This window comes from Podarcis raffonei, chromosome 6 (assembly GCF_027172205.1).
Source record: "Podarcis raffonei isolate rPodRaf1 chromosome 6, rPodRaf1.pri, whole genome shotgun sequence".
Taxonomy (NCBI): domain Eukaryota; kingdom Metazoa; phylum Chordata; class Lepidosauria; order Squamata; family Lacertidae; genus Podarcis; species Podarcis raffonei.
The window spans coordinates 88,721,595-88,744,232 of NC_070607.1; the positions used below are offsets into that span (position 1 = coordinate 88,721,595).

Genomic DNA, 22,638 nt, shown 5'->3' on the forward strand with positions numbered 1-22,638 from the left:
CATCGGTTGCAAATAAATGTGCACGTTTTCCAACCAAAAGGCCCTGCTGCAAAGAGAAGGCATCTATTCAGAAATGCCTTAACTCAAGCATGATGCAGTTGCTCACGTTGCTTCCACTGAAACATGTCCAGCCCACATTTAAAACTTGGCTGGAGTTTTGTGAGGATTGGGGAGAACCTGAACTACAAGCTCTAGCGAGGATGCAGCTGTAGCATCTGTACGCCTCTGCATCACTGTCAGTGGTTGCAATGATTACTCTTGTTTTTTAAATTTATTTTATAAACCTGTTCTCGCCTGCTTTTCCAGGCAACGCCCATCCAAAGTGATGGGCTGACCCCAGAGGCAGGATCCTGAAGTGATATGTGGCTTTGATCGGTCGAAGTGAATGGAGCTTGCCTTAAAGTGTTAGTTGATTGGACCAAGTTCTACATTCTTGTATCAGTTTACAAGGCCCTTTACAACTTAGAACTAGGATGCCTCAAGGATCCCTGCCTGTTCACTGAGATCTCTGAGGGATCCTCTGTTAGTGATCCCCCTATGGCTCAGATGCATGACTCATATTCACTGCATTCAGCACTGTGGGCCTGTATCTCTGGAACTCCATCAAGGCTGAGATTAGACAGTCCTTGTTCCTGTTGATCTTCAGGTGCATTGCAAAGACTGTTCTGTTGCTAGGATCATTTCTAATTGATCTTATCCATTGCTTTTTCATTTTTACGTGCACCACGTAGAAATGTTGGTAATTAAGCAGCCTGTAAATTGATAAATCCGTATAGTATAAATCTGTATAGTTAAAGCTATGGTTTTCCCAGTAGTGATGTATGGAAGTGAGAGCTGGACCATAAAGAAGGCTGATCGCCAAAGAATTGATGCTTTTGAATTATGGTGCTGGAGGAGACTCTTGAGAGTCCCATGGAGTGCAAGAAGATCAAACCTATCCATTCTTAAGGAAATCAGCCCTGGGTGCTCACTGGAAGGACAGATCATGAAGCTGAGGCTCCAATACTTTGGCCACCTCATGAGAAGAGAAGACTCCCTGGAAAAGACCCTGATGTTGGGAAAGATTGAGGGCACAAGGAGAAGGGGACGACAGAGGATGAGATGGTTGGACAGTGTTCTCGAAGCTACCAGCATGAGTTTGACCAAACTGCGGGAGGCAGAGAAAGACAGGAGTGCCTGACGTGCTCTGGTCCATGGGGTCATGAAGAATCGGACACGACTAAACGACTAAACAACAACAACATAAATTGATAAAACAATGTTGTGTTTCTATTTTTATCTCACTTTTCTTCTCTGAGCACTTGAGGCATCCGATAGCAAAGAAACGTGCATTTACAGCAATAAAGAAATAAGAAATATGTAAAATAGATATATATGTAAAGTACAGATTAAAAAAACAACAACCACAAGCATCTAAATAAACCTGACAACTGCCAAATAAGCTAAAAGCTCCAACTGAGTTAAGTGTGAATGCAACAAAGAGGTGTTTTTAATTTAAAGGCATGCATCATGCAAGCACGCTCCTCAGGGAGTCCCGCTTGCCAGCATCTTTCCTGCTGCGTTTACAGTCGGTGGCAAACTTAGATTTGTCTCTCTGTAATGTGTGAAATGGCCCTTAGCTGCAGCAGGATGAATGTAGCAATGTCAGTGTTTCTGAAAGATGGAAGAGGAGGCAAGCGAGGAGGCAGTCGCTCGACAGAGTCTGGTAGCAGCGCGCTCACACACCTGCGATTTTTGAGGGAAAATGCAGAGCACTGCAAAGCGGGCCTTTTTGTTGGCGTGCGAAATTATACCCCTCCCGAAGTGTAAGGTATGCAAAACAACATGCAATGAATGATTCATGCGGGCATCCTTCGCGAGCCATTAATGCTCCCTTCGTTTATTCCCCCTCCCTCTGTTCATTATAAAATTAAAATAAAGAATGCAACAAACGAAAAATAATCAATAGCTGGCAGCAAACCAACGTTGGTGTCATTTGAGAGCTTGGGTGACTCGCTCAACAAAATTGATTTTAAATGCTGAGTTTGTTGGTAACATTTGTACCCCACTTATCAGCCAAAAAGACTCCCAGAGAGGCTTACATAATAATAATATAATAATAATTTATTATTTATACCCCGCCCATCTGAAATGAAAATGGAACAAGACACTCCCAACCCACATGCTTACACATACATACATACATACATACATACTACATACATACATACGTACATACATACATACATACATAAGCGAGCAATCTGGCTTGTCTTAGCAGAGTCGATGGATAACAGTTGAGGAACAGCAAAGACTGCATACTGGTGTAATCAGTAGGAGAGCAATGGTTTTTGACTGCATTTGAATGTCTGCTAAGTCCTCAAGGAGACATGCTTTCTGTGTGTGTGTGTTTTATATAAAAAAAATTGTGTGCCAGGATTTCAATTCTTCGCCAAGAGAAGGGGGATTCTGTGAGATGTTTAAGGGATTTCATGTACATTCCAATTCGCACAATTCGTTCTGCATCTGCTGGTAATGGATGGGCAAAGAGCCATGCAGAACACAGAACACTGACCCCCAAAGGACTATTAAGCATGTAGAGAGGCATCACTTCCTCTTCCACCCTGTATGCATTGCATGCAACACTGTTTCCATTCCACTGCAGTTCACCTTCTGCTGAAACCTACAATATTTGTCTCGCTGTCTGCTGTGGCAAAATTATGCAAGTTATGTAATTAATGACATAAATTACAGTGTCACTGCATTATTGCAGCCCCGTTTATTTCAACACAAAGGAAGCTCAAAGCAAATGGGGCGGAGGAACATAATCAGTGACACATCATTCGTAGGCTGAAACAACTTCAAAAAGCAATAATATTCGCTGGATTAATTTCTCTTCCATAAAAAAATCAAACATCACCAATTAGCACTCTCATGCCTGTTTTGGTTGGAATTCTCTGACATCCATGCTGCCCAGAACTCATACGCTTTCAAGCTCATCATTATGCTTTCTGGAAACTAGTAACAATGTCAACAATACTAATAGCTGCATTGAATCAGAAGAACGTTGTGTGTATGTTGAGGGTTAAAGCTCGGTGGTGGAGAAACTGGAAAATGACTACAGAAAGAAGGAAACTGTTGGCAGAACAGTTCTCCCACTCTTGTTGGACTACAATTCCCATCATTCCCTGATCATTGACCACGCTGGTAGGGACTGGTGGGAGTTGGGAGTCCAACAGTCTAAAGGACTACAGGTTTTCCATCTCTGAGTTAAAGGATCTCAAGTAGCTGGACCTCCAGTAGTTCTGCCTCCAGAGTTGGTGGCAATATGCCTTGGAATACCTGTTGCAGGTGAAGAGAATGGTCTTACGGTTGTGGGCTTCCCAGGGGCAGCTAGTTGGCCACTATGAGAAGAGGATGCTGAACTAGATGGGTCTTTGGAATGATCTAGCAGGGTCCTCTTATCTTCTGATGTCATGGGAAATATCTCTGGCCTAATGACAAACCTAGACAGCATCTTGAAAAGCAGAGACATCACCTTGCCAACAAAGGTCCGTATAGTTAAAGCTATGGTTTTCCCTTTAGTGATGTATGGAAGTGAGAGCTGGACCATAAAGAAGGCTGATCGCCAAAGAATTGATGCTTTTGAATTATGGTGCTGGAGGAGACTCTTGAGAGTCCCATGGACTGCAAGAAGATCAAACCTATCCATCCTTAAGGAAATCAGCCCTGAGTGCTCACTGGAAGGACAGATCCTGAAGCTGAGACTCCAATACTTTGGCCACCTCATGAGAAGAGAAGACTCCCTGGAAAAGACCCTAATGTTGGGAAAGATGGAGGACACAAGGAGAAGGGGACGACAGAGGATGAAATGGTTGGATAGTGTTCTCGAAGCTACCAGCATGAATTTGACCAAACTGCAGGAGGCAGTGGAAGACAGGAGTGCCTGGCGTGCTGTGGTCCATGGGGTCACGAAGAGTCGGACACGACTAAACGACTAAACAACAACAACAAGATGACCATGGCATACCATTGCCAGTTAGAGCAGATGACGCTGACCTTAGATGGACCAGTATTCCGACTCAGTTTAAAGAAGCTCTACAAGAAAGGTCTTCAACAGATGTGAGCAAATGCTAGGTGATTTGCTTGGAGGATCTGCGCGTGTCCCCTAAAGTTGTGCTGCCTGTGATTGACAGCTCGGGAGAAATGCCCATCGTTGACAGCAATATCTAATGGCAAAAGCCTGATGTGAAACAAATGATGGGCAATTGGTGCCTCAGGACAAAGAGCACCGTCTGATAAACCGCAACTCGGCAGTGTGCAGTGCTGGGAGAGAGGCCCCCTGACCCTGGGCTGCTTTCTGAAGGCAAAGCACAGATGTGACGGGGTTGTCCAAGCAATCATGCACCCAGCAGGGTGTTCTGATAACCTGTAATATCCGCCGCAATCTGGGTGTATTGTGCAACTCAGGCACTCCGGAAAGAGGGCAGCTTTAACACACAACAACAATTTGAAGCAAGAAAATATGTAGTTTCCTGCTCAGAAAGCAATTGCAAGGGAGGATTTTCCCAAAGACAGCAGAACAGTTACGTTCTTTAAAAACACACAGAAAAGAAACAAACAGGATTCAGCCAAAGGGAAGCAGGATCTGCAATCCACTCTAATTATTTCTGCATTGTCGTTTTTGCAACACCATCAATGCACATTGCAGGGTTTTTCTGACACACCCTTACACACCCTTTTTGAGATCTCATTTGCAGGCTGTGTAAAGGGTTGGGACTCTTCAGGGGACAAATTTTGGGTTTTGGGACAAAACCTACCCAAGATCCAGTAGCTCTCAGCTGCCACTGGAAGCAGCTGCAGTAGGAAAGCTTCAAGTATCAGTTGCCCCACCCTAAAAGCTGAATGAACTGCTCCTTTTTTTAATTAAGCCCCTGTCAAATTGAGGCAAAACTTTTGATATTCCATACGTTCAGCCTTGCTGAACATAATACTCATTAGGGCAAGGATGGTGAAACAGTGGCTCTGCAGATGTCGTTGGACTACAACTCCCCTCATCTCTTAGGATAGAGGTGAATTTCATTCAGTCTGGTTTTAAAGTGCACTGACCTAATTCATAGCTTCCAGGCTTGTAACAATCAGCTAACAATCAAATTGCACAGTCTGAATTTTGCAATGAAGTTTTTGTTTTAATGCATGCAATGATGCATAAGTTTTGGTGGGGGAGACAATGTGCACAATATGTATTTTGGGGGAAATGCATAGAAAATGCTTATTTTAAGGGCAAGTGCAAACAAAAACAGGTAACAGTATAAAGGAGAATTTTTCGCAACTGTTAAAAGAAATCCTCAGAAAACAGGACAGGACAGACTTGTGATTGAAGGCACACAAAACTGGATGACCACAAGTCTCCATGCCTGTATTAGGGACTATGGGAGCGGAGTCAGAGGTAGATTTTGAGGAGGGTGAGCTGTTCTAGAAAGGTTGTTTTCTGCTGCTCCAGAGAAGCGGACACGGAGCAATGGTTCCAAACTACAAGAAAGAAGATTCCACCTAAACTTAGGAAGAACTTCCTGACAGTAAGAGCTGTTCGACAGTGGAATTTGCTGCCAAGGAGTGTGGTGGAGTCTCCTTCTTTGGAGGCCTCTGGGCTTGACAACCATATGTCAGGAGTGCTCTGATGGTGTTTCCTGCTTGGCAGGGAGTTGGATTCGATGGCCCTTGTGGTCTCTTCCAACTCTATGATTCTATGATTCTATTACACTGGGCATGGAGCTTTGGGGGAACCACAGGGGGTACCACAGCAATGATGTTGAATTGAAGGCAAAAGGCAGGGGTGCCAAATTTTGGCATTGCACAGGGCGTCTCTGAAATTTGAAATTTTGGTCTGAGCCTAAAACCTTAGCTACGTGAGCTACCTGAGACTATGTAGGTGTGCATCTCCAGGCACATAAACACTTTTGCAGAGGGCCTTCTCGGTAGTGGCGCCCGCCCTGTAGAACAGCCTCCTACCAGATGTCAAAGAGAAAAACAACTACCAGACTTTTAGAAGACATCTGAAGGCAGCCCTGTTTAGGGAAGCTTTTAATGTTTAATAGATTATTGTATTTTAATATTCTGTTGGAAGCCGCTCAGAGTGGCTGGGGAAACCCAGCCAGATGGGCGGGGTATAAATAAATTATTATTATTATTATTATTATTATTATTATTATTATTATTTATCCCCCCCTTGTATAATGCATTTCTATATGTTACTTTCACTGATGCATGCATTTCTACTCCCATTTTTTCTGTAGCATGTGCATTTTATGCACACATTACTTGGCTGGAGAACAGTAAAACCTGGAGGAGTGTGAGTTTCGCAGGATGGCCGCATTTCCCTTAGCCTATTGCAGCCTTTCTCAGACCTGGGTGCCCAGATGTTGTTAGACTATGACTCCCATCCTCCCTAGCTACCAGGACCAGTGGTCAGGGATGATGGGAGCTGTACTCCAACAACATTTTGGCACCCAAGTTTGAGAAAAGTTGGCATACTGTATCAGAAAGCACAAATGAGGCAGGTTCACCTTTAAATGCGAACCAAATCAATGTCCTTTCCCTTTTTTTAAAAAAAAAGATATTTATTAAAATTTTCAATTTTTTATGCAAACAAAAAACAAACAAAAAAATTAAAAAGACATATAGTTCATAATACGTAGTTTTCAATAACATTTCTCTGACCTCCTCATACCTCCCCTTCTTGTATTCCATTTCAAATTATTTGTTCAGCAAATCCTTAACTCAAAGCATTACAGCTTATAAAAACACCTTATTTTCTATACAACCATTTTTTCATGTTCCTTTATACCATTACAGCTAGAAACCACTCAATTTCAATCCAGCATCATTCAACATTCCTTAATTTTACAATATTTCTGTAAGTAGTCCTTAAATTTTTTCCAATCTTCTTCTGCCAACTCTTCTCCCTGGTCACGGATTCTGCCTGCCATTTCTGCCAATCCCATACAGTCAATCAGTTTCATCTGCCATTCTTCCAGAGTGGGTAGATCTTGCGTCTTCCAATACTTTGCGATGAGTATTCTTGCTGCCAAATCAATGTCCTTTCCCATCCCTAAACTGGGGGGGGGGGGGAGGCCCCCTACCAGATCAAGCTGTGTTCCAGATCTTCAAGGCAGCACACCTTAGCTCCCAGACTCCCACACCAGGAAGTCCACAGAAGCTGCAGGTGTACCATTTGGCAGAAGTGGGCTTTGAATATTGCCCAGTTGTATGCTTTCTATCCCAACCTTTCTGGGTGCAGTTGGATGGCGCAGGCGCAACTGAAGCTGCAGCACGAACGCTGCCATGCTTCTCAACGAAACTCAAATGATGAAGTGCCTCTCTCCTGCTTTCTATCTCTCTTTTTTTAATTAAGTAAAAGAATGTGTGCTGAGGGCTGTGCATCCCCCCCCTTTGTGTGTGTGGGGGGGGGAGCCACCGTCTTTTGTGTCCTTTCGGAAAGCGCTTGGCAGGCAAAGGGAATCTGTTTACAAAAACGAGCGGAGCTGGTAAAGTTCAGGTTCGTGTTTGGATTCAGCCCCAGCAAACCGACGCTGACGCGGTGCCAGGCGTTTCAAGCTGCCAAACGGTTCATCTCAAATTGTAAATTAAAGGAAGGTGTTGTGGGGCGGGGGGGGGGAAACTTATCAGGATGCTTCTCTGTGCCTCTTTGGCAATTTGATTTTGTGAACCCCAGCCCCCAAACACTTTGGCTGCCGTGCCTATGGGTGTGTGTTTACTTATTTTCTCTTAGTGTCCGGAGGGCGGGTGGGGAAGGATTTAGTTGGCAAAGCAAGAAAGCTAAGGTTGATGAAGCAAAACAAAGCAAAATAACAGGAGGTTCATCCCAAGTGCTTCCTTTTATAGGGGCTGCTGGGAGACTGGAAGAAAAGAAAGCAGGGAAGCTCAAGTGATCTGTGGTAAAAAAAAAATGCATTTTGAGGATTGGTGGGGATGAGGAATGAAATGCCTAGGAACTGCTTGTGATTCCCTAAATAAAAGCATCCACCCTAATCTGATGCTTTGAAGACCAAGTCTCAAACTGCCGGGGATTTTTCTCTGACCTCCCATCTGGTTGGGTGAGAGGGCAGGCTGGGGAGAGACCTTGCTGGATCTCTTTTAGCTAAATACTGCATGCTATTGCATGCCAGCCATCAAAGACCATCAATTTCAAAGCACCGCTGCATGTCATCCATCTAGCGAATGCTGTCAGAAACCAACAACCATATATAAGCCCTGCTGTTAAACATGGCGGGCTGCCTGCTTCAGCTAGCAAACATGTGGTGAATATTTGAATATTCAAAGAGACTTTACGTCAAATTTTACACCTTTTGAAGCAAATCCATTTCAGTTCTGATGCCTGTCATGGACATAATAAACAGCCAGGCCTTGAGCTGTCTGTCTAGATGTGGGCAGTTCATATTTTACCTAATTTTATTCACCTCTGAAGCATTGCTGTTACCATTTGCTTGCAAAGCTTACATCTGCAGCCAGCCTCCTGTACATATATTGATGTCTGAAATGTTCAGTTTTATAAATATATTAGCAAACGCCTGTGCTTTTCCAAATAAAAATAAATCGTTAGTGCTACAATGGCAAAACGGGAGACTTTTTTTCTTTTCTTTTTACTGACAAATTGACTGTACTGGGATTTATTTACTTCATACTCCAGTCATAATTAAAACACGCAGCCCTATCGGAGGTAGCTCCTACAGCTTGAACTTTGCTCTCCGAGAGACGGAACACATTGATTAATCCATGAGGTCATTTGGGCCAACTTATGCAGAGTTAATCATGGAAAGCCCTGCAACAAGGCCAGAAGCTGTGTGGGATTATTTATTGGCAGGTAGGAAAGCACCCAGGCTGGCCTGAGCGAAGGCAAAAAAAGCTTCCCTGCTAGCTGAAACCTTTAATTGCAAAGCATCTCATTAGTTTATCGGTAAACCTGATGACTCTAACGAGGAGGTGGTGTGATTCCACGTGCCATGCTCCAGGACCATAGACGGGTTATATAGCCTACTGGGGTGTAAATTGTGTGGTCTGACAACCCACAGAGCACCTTATCTCATTTGCAGACTCACCCATAACGAAGGAAGCTGCAATTGCCTGCCGGGAAAGGTGCAGCCGGGATAACCATTTAATGCAACCTTGCTGCTGCATAAGAGTAGCTGTAAGGATGCGATAAGCCTGGTCAGCAAAAAAAAAAAAAAAAAGGAACTTAAGGAAAGCATGTTTGAGCACCGGTGATGAATGGTTTAAAAAATAATAATCCTAGGGCCGCAACAAAATGTTACAGTGTGGCATGTTCTAGTTTTAGGTTTTCAGGCAGCCATATTAAATGTGGAATTATTTATTTTGGGGTTGTAAATAGAATCAAGAACTAAAGGGGAATTGTCCGAAAAGGAAAAAAAAGGGTTTGGGGGAGAGCTGACGTATTTCCCAAATCTTCTAACCCACCTTTTGATTGAGGTGGGTTGGAATACAGAATATCCCTCAGGCGAACACGAATAGCATGTATGCTTTTTGAATGGTTCTGCTGCAAAGAGCTGACACTTCTGAATGGAGCCTTTAAACATGTGTCAAGCTAGCACCCTGTTATGTACTGAGCTGAACCCTAGAACGATAGGATCCAGAATGCAGCAGTCTGATTGGTCCGCAGGAGCCACCCAATCAGGCTCCTGGATGAAGTGAATCTGCAACCTGATTGGCCTACAGGAGCAGCCCAGAATTAGCCAATCATGCGGGGCCTGTTGTGTAAATAATGTATATATAGCTAGACATTTTGGGGAAAGTTTCATTCATTGCTACTATGAGCTGGACAAAGAGCATGAAATTCACACTCGACTCTGAGTACCGTATATTTCACACCCTTTTAAGCTGGATCACTTTTTTTTAATTCCATGCCTTCTTATTACTGTAATGATTGCGCCACAATCACACAGTCACCCCCTTGTTGCCAAGCACTAATTAATACGGAAAACCTTGGGGTGGACTCACAGGTACAGTATGGTAAGCTTACAATTTATGCACATTCAGCTTGTGCACATTCAGCTATATGCACTTGGCAAAAAAAAATAAAAAGGGTTAAAAAAGGAGACCAGCATCTGGGAAAAAAGACTTTGGAAATCCGACCTGGCACTGCACCCAATGTCTTCTGACTGCACAATTTGGGCCTTGGGCACGACCCCCAGAATGTAACTGCCGCAAGAGTTGAGGACTTACTGAATGTGTGAGAACAGCAAGGTACTTAAGGCAGTGCTGGATTTAGAGAGCAGAACCATCAGGAATTCCATTTGGGAGTGGCAAATTTTGGCCTTGCGCAGGGTGCCATTTTGTGAGAGGTTTCCAAAGTATGCCCTTGCTTAAGGGTGGATGGCATGGAGATCAGTGCAGGTGAAACTGAGCAGTTGCAGAAAGTAGACATCGAATGTCATATCATAAAGCAAAAGTGAGTTGTCAGCTGCTCAGAGGCTTGGTGAGGGCAGATGGCCAGGCAGAGTGGTGTCCTAGAAGTTTTCCTGTAGCAACTTCTGGCCTAGATCCATTGTGTGTATGCTAACATTGTGTTTAAATATTGTATGTCGTGAGACAGGCTTGTAAATATTCATTTATCTGGATTTCAGTGGTTAGCAGGAATCATCTCCAGACCATTAGACAATGAAGCTTTATACAAATTGGCTCTTCCCCTCATTTTAAGCCACAAATGACTGTCATAGATATATACATAAGAGCAGGTAGGTTAGAAAGTGTTTTTTCGTCTGGTTGGGGGGAAACCTTAATAAGGTGTCTAACCTACTGCAACGCAATGGTTTCCATCTCAAAATTGTCCCAGTGTGTTCGTTTTTCATCTGACCAGATGCATTTTATATTCCAGTGAGGCAGAATGATTGATCCTAAGAATATCAGCCTTTTAGAATCTACAGCGAATGCTTCTGTTATAGGACAAAGGATGGAGGACATAAAACCAAGCCAACACCTAACTCAGGCTATGATCCTAACCATGCCTCTCCAAATGTGGGTCCTGTTGAATTCAATAGGGCTTACTTCCAGTTAAGTGGGGTTAGGTAAAGGTAAAGGGACCCCTGACCATTAGGTCCAGTCGTGGCCGACTCTGGGGTTGTGGTGCTCATCTCGCTTTATTGGCTGAGGGAGCTGGCGTACAGCTTCCGGGTCATGTGGCCAGCATGACTAAGCCGCTTCTGGCGAACCAGAGCAGCTCACGGAAACGCCGTTTACCTTCCCGCCGGAGCGGTACCTATTTATCTACTTGCAATTTGACATGCTTTTGAACTGCTAGGTTGGCAGGAGCAGGGACCAAGCAATGGGAGCTCACCCCATCGCGGGGATTCGAACCGCCGACCTTGTGATCGGCAAGTCCTAGGCTCTGTGGTTTAACCCACAGTGTCACCCTCGTCCCTAAGTGGCGTTAGGACTGCAGGGTAAATAGCAGTTCTATGTGGAGAAAGGAGGCTGCTTTAACCAGCATATTCAGAATGAGTTTGTCCCTGCTTGCTGCTATCAGTCATCTTTTTGGAGCGGGGGCAGGGATTCCATCTAGTCTCTATGGAAGTCATCGTCTCCAGGGTGCTCTTACTCCCATCCCAAATGTGAGAGATAAGTCTTCTTCCTTTAAGCAACATCTGTTTGAGTCAAACTGGTTTCAGGCAAATGGGGGACGTTGGGAGATGGGCAGATTTAGGGCGAGTAAGAAGTCCTTTGCTGGATTTAGCTGTCTAGTTTCAGGATTTTACTCTCCAACAGCAGTCCTCCCAGATGTCTTTGGAAACCAGGATGTCAAGAATATGGTCTTCTGGGCTGATGGAAGGCTCTTGAATCCAGCAGAATCTGCCATCAGCAGAGGAGAGAGGAAAGGAATTGTTGCCTATTCCTTCTGCTATCCACCCCTTAGCCTCCCCCCCCCCAAATCCAGTTCCATGGTTTGGGGGGTCCTTAGAACACTGTGGAAGGTAGGACAGGAGGAATCAGGAGAAACTGTGTCAAATAAGACCACTGATCTTTGATAATTGGATCACCCCATCTCCTCCCATTACTGCTGTACATGAATACGCACACCAGATTCCCTAAAGTATCCAGGACATAAACAGATACATACAGCTGTTCATATGACTATAAAAATGCTTGTACATTGCTACTTACAAAATTATGCTGCAGTAATATTGCATCACATGGGGCTTAACTCTCTTATATGTTATTTATGTATAATATATTGCGTATAATTTTGCATATAATTAGTCGGGCTCTTAAAATAAAATAAAAATGGCAATATGCAAGCAGCTCAAAATTAAGTGGGTTCTTGATGAAAGAGGTGGTCCAATGCAGGAAAGGCTCAATCAGGCACAAAATTCTCTGCAGAAATCCTTTAAAAGCAGTTTCCTCCTCCATCCCTAATTGGGTCACCGTAATGCTTTCTCTTATGATCTCAGATGCAAGTCTAAATTAGATATTTCTGGTCCCTGCAGTTAAAACAATAGGCCACAGGTGGTTCAATTTCTTATTAGCAGCACAGGACCTATTGTTCTCAGCCCTGGAGCTGGTACAACCTACTTTAATCGAAGTGTGCTTTATGATAACAGCTGCACTTTATCATGCTATTTGTATCCCATGCATTGGTTTTAACTTCATTTGAATAAATATCCAAAGCTAAATCATGGTCCTGTTTTGCAAACCCGTGACATATCGGGCAAATATTGTTTAATAACTCCGGAAAAAATTGGTGAGCCAAAGAATGATCTTCTCAGACCATCAGCATAATGTCTGCTATTGACTTCTCCAAAAGAGAAAAATTGACTGGAGACAAAGTTGATGTGTAAACTGCCTTGTTTTGCCCTAAGTACTTTTCTGTTTGCATGTAAGGCTAATCGTATTCATTAGAAAGCTTCTGGCATGCAGTTTACTAAACAGATATTGACGAAGGCAGAAGATTCATTGACTCGAGAGTGAGAGAGCTTAACCAAGGAGATATAATTGGTTAAATTTCTTCCAGATTTTCAATAGTCTTGATTAGAAAGGAGTAAACATAGCAGTTGTTCACATCTCCTAAGCAAATGTGCTTTACCAATCGAGAGCTGGAGTTGTGCATTCCCTGTCTATATATATTCAAGAGCTTAGATTGCCCATTTACAAGCACGGCAAGGAAGCTGTCCAACCATAGCAAGGAGCATGTTTCAGGCTGGGTGAGGATTTGAGAGACAGCAGTGGAGCTGTCCAGCCAGAAACTGCAGCTGAAGTCTGTTGTTATTTAGTCGTTTAGTTGTATCCGACTCTTCGTGACCCCATGGACCAGAGCACACCATGCACTCCTGTCTTCCACTGCCTCCTGCAGTTTGGTCAAACTCATGCTAGTAGCTTCGAGAACACTGTCCAACCATCTCGTCCTCTGTCGTCCCCTTCTCCTTGTGCCCTCCATCTTTCCCAACATCAGGGTCTTTTCCAGGGAGCCTTCTCTTCTCATGAGGTGGCCAAAGTATTGGAGCCTCAGCTTCACGATCTGTCCTTCCAGTGAGCACTCAGGGCTGATTTCCTTAAGAATGGAGAGGTTTGATCTTCTTGCAGTCCATGAGACTCTCAAGAGTCTCCTCCAGCACCATAATTCAAAAGCATCAATTCTATAGCTGAAGTCTAGACACAAGCAGATGTTGCATAAGGATGCTGCCTTATACTGAACCAGACCATTGGTCCATCTGGTTCAGTATTGTCTGCACTGGCTGGCAGCAACCCTTCAAGATTTCACACAGAGATCTCTCCTAGCTATACCTGGAAAGTAGAGCTGCCAGGAATTGAACCTGGGTCTATGGCTGATGTTGTTGGGTCCCATGATAGTTATACCAGGGTGGATACTTATTTATTATTACTTATCTATCCTACCTTTCCTTCAAGGAGCTCAGTGTGGTGTACCGCTTCTCTCCCTCCCCATTTCCTCCTCACTACAACCCTGTGAGGTAGACTAGGTTAAAAGAGAGTTCCTGGTCCAAGGTCACCCCATGAGCTTCTATGCTGAATTGGGATTTGAGCCCTGGTCTCTAGCACTCTAAGTGCTTTGCTGTGCTGACTCGGTTGGTATCTGGACTTATTACAGGTTCTGTTGGCCCTTGTGTTTGTTTCTCTGAGTCTGGTTCACCCTGTGGCCTATTTTTTTGTGAGGAGCTGCTTTAGGGTAGGAGACTACAGTGGTGCCTCGGGTTAAGTACTTAATTCGTTCCGGAGGTCCGTACTTACTTAATCTGAAACTGTTCTTAACCTGAAGCACCACTTTAGCTAATGGGCCCTCCCGCTGCTGCCGCGCCACTAGAGCACAATTTCTGTTCTCATCCTGAAGCAAAGTTCTTAACCTGAAGCACTATTTCTGGGTTAGCGGAGTCTGTAACCTGAAGCGTATGTAACCCGAGGTACCACTGTATCTAGAAACCAAGCCTTACAAGGAACAGTTGAAGGAGCTGGGTATGTTTAGCATGGAAAAGAGGAGACTGGGAGGAGAGATGATAGCCATCTTCAAATGTCTCAAGGGCTGTCGCATGGAGAAATCGTGTTTTCTCCCGCCCCAGAAGGTACCAATGGCTTCAAATGACAAGAAAGGAGATTCCGACTAAACACCAGGAGGAACTTTCTGACAGTGAGAGCTGTTCGACAGTGGAATGGACTCCCTCAGAAGGTGGTGGGCTCTCCTTCCTTGGAGGTTTTTAAGCAGAGGTTGGATGGCCATCTGTCATGGATGCTTTAGCTGAGATTCCTGCATCACAGTGGGTTGCACTAGATGACCCTGTCCCTACAATTCTATGATTCTACCTGTAGACAAGAACAGTTTTTACCACCCATAGAGTATGAAAGAGATATCACTTTTTCCAGCTTGTGTTTTGAGTGGTGTTGACTGGAAGCTAAAGGGGACAATAAGTGGTGTATATTTTATTTATTTATTTATTTATTTACTTACTTACTTACTTACTTAATTTAATTTAATTTAATTTAATTTAATTTAATTTAATAATTTAATTTAATTTAATTTAATTTAATTATTTAATTTATTTAATTTTATTTATACCCTGCCCTCCCCGGCCAAGACCGAGCTCAGGGTGGCTAACATCAGGTATAAAAACAATTGATTAAAATACAACTTAAAAACAAGATTAAAATGCTACTTAAAATGCAGCCTCATTTCAGTGGAAGCCCAGATCAAAAACTGTTTGGGGGGAGAAAACGTCAAATCTTCACCAAGGCCAAATATCCAGACTGGTCCTACGTGGGCCAGAAAAGCCAGGGAAGTCCCCAAATAGGGATTCCATCACAGAAGGGAAAGGAAAGAGGGGGAGGGGATCAGGCTGGTCCTAAACCAAAGGCCAGGTGGAACAACTCTGTCTTACAGGCCCTGCGGAAAGAAATCAGATCCCGCAGGGCCCTGGTCTCATGAGGCAGAGCGTTCTTTCATTTTATCTTCTGGGTCCGTCCTGTAGTAGATTCCTGCTTGGGATTAGACTGGTCTTGCTGATCTAGGGAAAGGCAGGTTCAGTTCTCCATGGTTGAGTGGGGCACCCTGTGACTTCTCCACCAATGCCTGCCTTCCAGCTGTGCGGTGGCAAGCCCTGGCCTTTGCTAACCAGCCTCTGCAAATGTAAATTGCAGCAGGTCAGGGGAAAGGGAGAAGGAGAAACACTGTGGCAGAGTGTCTGTCCCGGGTCCAGTGCCTGACATCTCCAGGTAAGGGCTGGAAAAACCTACTGTCTGAAACCCTAGAGAGTTGCTAGTAGTTCAGTCAATGCTTAACTAAATGACTCAGCCTAAGGCAGCCTCCTATGTGATGTGGATCACAGATTTTGTCAGCTGCAACCTTTCACTGCATCCTTTCTCTCCTCCATCACCCGGATGTCATATCTGTACCCATTGGCATGTCGCTGAGACACTTTGTGGGTTGGTGGTTTCCCCACAACCTGATGAGTCTGCAATAATAAACAAAAGGTTATTTTTTTACACTGGTGCTAAACTTCAAATATACCGTATTTTTCCGTGTATAAGACTATATTTTTCCTAAATTTTTGAAGTTTAAAATAAGGGGTCATCTTATACACAGATAGCGCACAGTGCATTTTCTTAATTTTGAGCCACAAAAATTTGAGTCACATGGAAAAATACAGTAATAGCCTATTGCTGACTCAATAGTTTTTGTGTTGAGAGAAAAAAGAGGAAGCCAGGAGATGATTGCCAACTAGTTTTCCAAGTGCAATAAAAAAAAAACCCAACCACCAAGATTCTACCTGCAAGAAGGGTGCATTTAGAGGTGATAAAAATTTCATGGAGCTAAATGTGTTCTCCCAGGCAAAAGCAGAGCTAAATCCTTTCCTTTGAGTTTTTGTGTCTTCCGTTAAACTCTACATCATTAGCTCTTTGTAATCCGTACAATCCAATCCCAGGAGAGTGGCAGGGAACTAAATGTCTTGTGTTTACTTACAAAATAAAAGCCTTCTGCTTCTACTGGAATGAGTATCACTTAATGCAGGCGCTGGGTTGCATCACAGGCCGGCTGAGCAGATACATGGCTGAAAGTGGGGGGCAATGTAGGCTCAATTTTTTCCCAAGACAGAATAAGGAAGCAGCCCTTCTTTGGAGAAGGCTTAGAATCGTAGAATCGTGGAGTTGGAAAGTATCTGAAGGGTCATCTAGTCCTACCCCCCCTGCAATACAGGAAACACGGCTCCTTGCACCTCGTTTTTGTGATGTACCATATTTTTCCGTCTAGAAGACGCCTCCATGTATAAGACGCCTCCTATTTTGGGGGACTCTGATTTAAGAAAATGGGGGGAGATGTCCACCGTGTATAAGACGCACCCAAATTTTGGACATTATTTTTTAGGGGGGAAACCTAATCTTATACATGGAAAAATACGGTATGTTTCCCCATTCTGTATATTCAATCTATCATAATTCTAGTTCAGCATTCCAATTCTCCTGTGAGTTTGAATAACCGCTGATCCAACATTCACCACCCGGATCATTTTTACTTCTCCCTCTCGCTTTCTTTTTAAAAGAAAAATACAGAAGGTCATAGAATCATAGAATTTAAAGACCTCCAAGGAAGGAGAGGCCACAACTTCCCGAGGGAGACCATTCCACTGTTGAATGATGGGTCTCCTGCCCCTTTCTCATCTCATTGCACACTGAAAGAGCACCCTACAGTGAACCTAGCTTGCTTATTTATTTATTTATTTATTTATTTATTTATTTATTTGTGCTGTTTATTTCAATGGATTCAAGGAAGATTGGGAGAACTCAGGCTCATTGTTCATGCCTGTTCTAGCAAACTATGGTATACCTGACCTGGAACATCAGTTCTAAAGCAGGTCAGCATACAGTGGCTATGTGACCTTCCTTACAGATATTAGTCCTCTATTTGAAGAGTTGTCAGAGGGCAGCCTTCTGTTCAATGGAGCAATTCATTTAAAGGACTAACATGCCAAGTCCAGATTAAAAATAAAGAACTCTGAGAAGGGAGAGGAAGAAAGGCCTTAAACTGCCCATCAGCAGTTAGTACCTGGGCAGCGGATGGAGCAGCACACATGCCATATTATGGGGTGTATCGTATTTGTATTTAACTTATAGTCAACATTTATAAATTTGTGTATACACCCATAAATTAGCACTTGCAAATCTGTGTCCCCCCTTTTTTTTTGCTGATGTGAATTTATCATATTTATATTTCACAACATGTATATACCGTTTGATTGGAATATAGCCTACAAAAAGAATAAAACAATAAAATTATTGGTGAAGAACCATAAAAACAACTATTTAAGATCTTCAAAAGGATAATTAAAATCACCAAAAAGCTAAAGCCAGATTAAACCACATGGCATTTTCTACATGTCTAATCAGAAAGGTTTTTACCAGGTGCTAAAAAGAGTACTGTGAAGGCGCTGAACTGATTTCATTAGGCAGGGAGTTCCAAAGATGGCTGTCTAAGTGCAGGGTGCCAACTTGAATCAAATATGGGGGAGCAGGTAAGCCCTGCCCCACATAATCGATCACATGATGCTTTGCACGAACACTATTTGAATGGCAATGCCTATCAATTTTGGGTGGCTCGGCTCCCTCAAATATTTTATTGGGAGTGTGAAGACCCCTTGGCCCCTAGGAATTGGCTCCTATGTCTATGTGGGGTAGGAACTCTTCCGCAGGGCCTGTAAGACAGAGCTATTCCGCCTGGCTTTCAATTTGAACTTAGCCTGATCTTTTATTCCCCTTCCTCCCCTCCCCTTTTTATGAAGATTACCGGCTCTGGGATCCCACAGCTAATTCTCCCCTGGTCTCCTCGCTGGCCCAAATAGGACTAATTTAGCCAGCTAGCCCTGGTGATCATCTAATGTTTATTGGATGGATTTCCCCCCTAAATTGATTTTTGAATTCTGAATTTATTGTTATTCACGTTTTATGTTGTTTTTTGTTGCATCAATTAAGTGTTTTAAATTTGTTGTTAGCCGCCCTGAGCCCGGTTTTCTGAATCGGGAAGGGCAGGGTATAAATAAAAATTTATTATTATTATTTATTATTAAATATTTGGGCCTGGCTGTTAGCGTGGTAGAATGAATGCTTCAAAAAGGATAGATTCAGAAATGCACAGTTATGGAAAGGCTGTCTTCTTCCGCACGCTTCTTGAATACAATATGCAGCAAATGAGCAAACTCGCTGGACTGCTCAATTCATCACCTGGGATGCCTTTCCCCAATTCAACACCCGCCCTCCCTTCACAGAGCAAGCAATTAAAAATGATGAGGGTAAAGGGTTAAACCGAAAACTCCTGCTAATGAAGGTACTATGCCCGCTTTCTCTCTGGTGGGCATTTGATACGCCTTCTGGCATAAGTTTCTGATAAGCATCAGTGAAGCGTTCCATGGGCTGATACGCACATATATTTTTAAACACGGTTTCCCCTCTCCCCAACCCCCATGTAAAATTGATAAAATGCAAAGCTCTGCTGTTTATCTCGAACCCTAATTACAGACGCCGCAGCCTTTGAACGCTAACTGTCTACAGTGGTTCGTGAGACTTTAGGCTGGTCAAAGGAACATAGATCTGAGTCTGGGGAGATCTGAGCTTTGAGTAAAGGTGGCCATATCCCACCCCCCGCCCCCTTTCTTCTTTAATTCAAAAGTCGCTTCCCTTGCAAATTGCAGCCATTCTCAGCTTTCTAAATAGAATTATGCCGCTGTAAAAGGTCCTTGTAGGTCATGCAGTCCAATCTCCTGTCCGGCGCAAGAGTTAGAGCGCAGGATGTGAACACAACATCCCCTAAAGCCAGGAGGAAAGTAATTTCACCAGCGTCCTGTGATTTAGAAGAAGAAGAGTTTACACCCATTAAGATTGATTGCTAGCTTTCTTTTCAAGGCAAGCTATTGCGTTTATTACAAGGGCTAGCACCGTTGCTTTAGCTCATAAGAAGCAGTGTCTACACCAGATAATAATAAATAATAAATTTTTATTTATACCCCGCCCTTCCCAGTTCAAAAAACCGGGCTCAGGGCGGCTAACAACAAATTTAAAACACTTAATTGATGCAACAAAAAACAGCATAAAATACAATAAGAAACGTGAATAACAATAAATTCAGAATTCAAAAATCAATTTAGGGGGGAAATCCATCCAATAAACATTAGATGATCACCAGGGCTAACTGGCTAAATTAGTCCTATTTGGGCCAGCGAGGAGACCAGGGGAGAATTAGCTGTGGGATCCCAGAGTGGGTAATCTTCATAAAAAGGGGAGGGGGAAGGAAGGAAGGGGAATAAAAGATCAGGCTAAGTTCAAATTGAAAGCCAGGCGGAATAGCTCTGCCTTACAAGCCCTGCGGAAGGAAGTTAAATCCTGCAGGGCCCTGGTCTCATGGGACAGAGCATGACAGAGCAATGCCCTGGTCTCATGGGACAAACGTCTCAGCTCCTGCTCTGCAAAATGAGCATGAAGGCTCTCAGTTGCAGCAAGGCAGCATTTTGAAGTAAGTGAAGCAATGCACATTGCTATCTAAAGAGGGAGCCCCCCTCCTTCAGACCGCAGAGTCTAGAATTAAGTTTAAAATTACCTAATTGCACAAATGTCACAGCAGGGATCAGACCCAAAGTTCCTTGCACCTGAGTGCTATCCCAGTCATAAGAGAGATGTCTGGCTCCTTTTGCCAGAATCCAAGCCTCAAACTTGGACGCATCTGTCAGTTTTGGTTACCCTCTGTTTCTCATTTTTTGCAATCTTCCGTTCAGCTCCTCCGATTCGAAAACTTTTTTAAAAGCCCTCATTGAAAGTTGTGTGCATTTGCCTGTTTATTTCCCCCAACATATGCATTTGTGCAAGCATCGTCCCCTGATATGATGCATTCTGACATTATTTTCACAAATAGACACTGTGTGTGTGCGCGCGCTCGCACGCATGCACGCATGCACAATTTCCCCTAGCATATGGCATTTTTGTACACATTGTTGTTCTCGCTGGAGAACAGTGTTGCAAACTTCCAAGTGCAACTCCTGATGGGCAGGTGCATGTTGGTGCATTTATTGATTGGGGAAATCCAAATTAGATAGGTTCATACTAAAATGCAAACTGAACCAGTTTGTCCCCCATCTCTATTTGAGTCTGCGACACCTTGCAAAGATATAGAAAAAGAGCCAGACCAGGTTTGGGTAAAATCCCTTGTAGCATTTGTTTGTTTGTTTTGCAATATAATTTGGAATAGTTCCAAGAGCAGGTTGTCAATCTTTGTATCCTCTACTGCGTACCCTCCAAATGTCCTGATTTTCCAGTGACAGTCCCAGAATTATGAAAGCCACCCTGGCTTCTGATATGATCCCAGAGTGTCCCTGTTTCCCAGCCAGTGCTGCTGCAGCCGAGCCCCCCAGGAGGACGAAGCGGTGCTTCTCTTGAGCAACAGCGGCTGCGATCTTGTTGCCAACTGACACTCAAAATTATGTGGCTGCTGGACATGTTGGATCCTAATTGGGCAAATTTTTTTATTATTGTTGTTGTGGAGTGTTGTGTTTTTAGTCCAATCCTGTTGGCGCTGTTGGAGGGAGTGACGAATGATGCTACAAGAGTCAGGGAGCCCTTTTCATGCACATGTGAATCAGCACCCCAAAATCTACAGGAAATTGGTCCTTTCCCTCCACAGCTGATCTTCGAAGCTGTTGAGTGCAGTCGGGAAACCCAGCGCTTTGATTTTTGCAACCTGTGTTTAAAATAGTCCAAAGAAATGACAGACAAGTTTAATGGTAACATACCGTTTCCTGAATGTACAGGTTTAGAAAGGGGTCCAAAAATGCTTATTTCACCTAGTCCATAGAAACCAATCTTTTCCTCTCCCCCCCCCCACCAGCATCAGAGGTGGGAGGCATTGATTGTGGGGGCGGAAATGTCAAGACTGAGATGCTTTGCACGTCGCAGGTGTACGAGATCATTTTCACATGCCAAATGGCAATAAAAAGGTGAAAGCAAAGGCTGAGGTGGGGTGGAATTCGCTTGACGGAACAAAACAGCGAAGCACCTTTTCCCCTCCTGGTTTTTGGAATAAACTGTAATTAAATTGAGCAAGCTGTGACAGTGAAATTGCTTAAAACCTAATTCTCCCACAGTAATTGCATAGATACCCCCACTAACAGCCACCCCACAAAAAAACCCGAGGACATTATCCATCGTTGTTTATCAGTCAAATGTGACACTTGCTCTTGGCTCGGCTTGTCATTTCCACCCCTCTGTAGGTGACAGTTCCAAATGCATCTGCCTACCAAATAAATGTATGAATGTTCGTATCTACAGATATTTCAATGTGTTCAAACAAATGGGCTGTGGAAGATTATCTTCATCAGCACAAAAAACTGGGTTCTTCAGACCCATTCTAAGAGTACAATCCACTTCATTAAAGTGGACTTGCTTTACTCCACCCTTGTTTTACTCCATGCCGGGAGGAGGCTAATGGTGGCATGAAATGACAGCAATATAAAATGTTCAGAAATGCACACTCTGAAATAAGTATCCCAACGATGCTGGCAGCAGACAAGAAAAAGAAAAACCTGGGACTTTGTTCTCTGTCTCTACACACACACACACACGCACACACCTTGAGCAAATGAAAAGGTCTCTGCTTGATGCCAGAAAATGGTGGGCTAAACACAAAAGGAGATCTCCAACAGTGACCATCTGCTGATGGAAGAGAATCCATATCCAGAAGGGAATAAAAGCAATTTGCAGCAATGCCCCCTGCAGCAACCCACACTCACCCTAATCTTGCTTCGGAGGGTTCCTCAACCCTCTGGAGTAGGATTAAAGGGGTACAGTGTTGATGAAAGGGTAGCGAAAATGCAACTAAGACGCTCAAATCACATATATGACTGGCACACTTCTTTGGAAATTAAACAAATGTCCAGATTTTAACATTCAAAAAACTTTTCTTGCAGAAACTTATGAATTAAAGCATAATATTTACATGCTTCTCCAAGCATGGGCTCACTATCTCTTCTTTGAACTTCCAAACAACTGTATTTTCCTCTCTTTCCGGAGCTCAGCACTTTCACCCTTCTGTATCTCAATTATATGGCTTGCAGCTCCTATGAGATATTTCCATTTTTACCTTCTCCTGCA

At 43.5% G+C, this 22,638-nt stretch overlaps 1 protein-coding gene across 9 annotated transcripts in view; it reads left to right on the forward strand.

Moving 5' to 3' along the window:
• CDH4 (cadherin 4) overlaps nucleotides 1–22,638 on the forward strand; it is a 795,473-nt gene that overhangs the window by 449,569 nt on the left and 323,266 nt on the right. The window contains exon 1 of one of the 9 annotated variants that reach the window (XM_053394423.1): nucleotides 19,993–20,011. The exons of the other annotated variants lie outside the window; for them this stretch is intronic. Coding sequence (XP_053250398.1) covers nucleotide 20,011 — 1 coding nt within the window. The 5' untranslated portion in view covers nucleotides 19,993–20,010. Of the gene's footprint in view, nucleotides 1–19,992; nucleotides 20,012–22,638 lie in introns of those variants that run through there. 9 annotated transcript variants of the gene reach the window in all.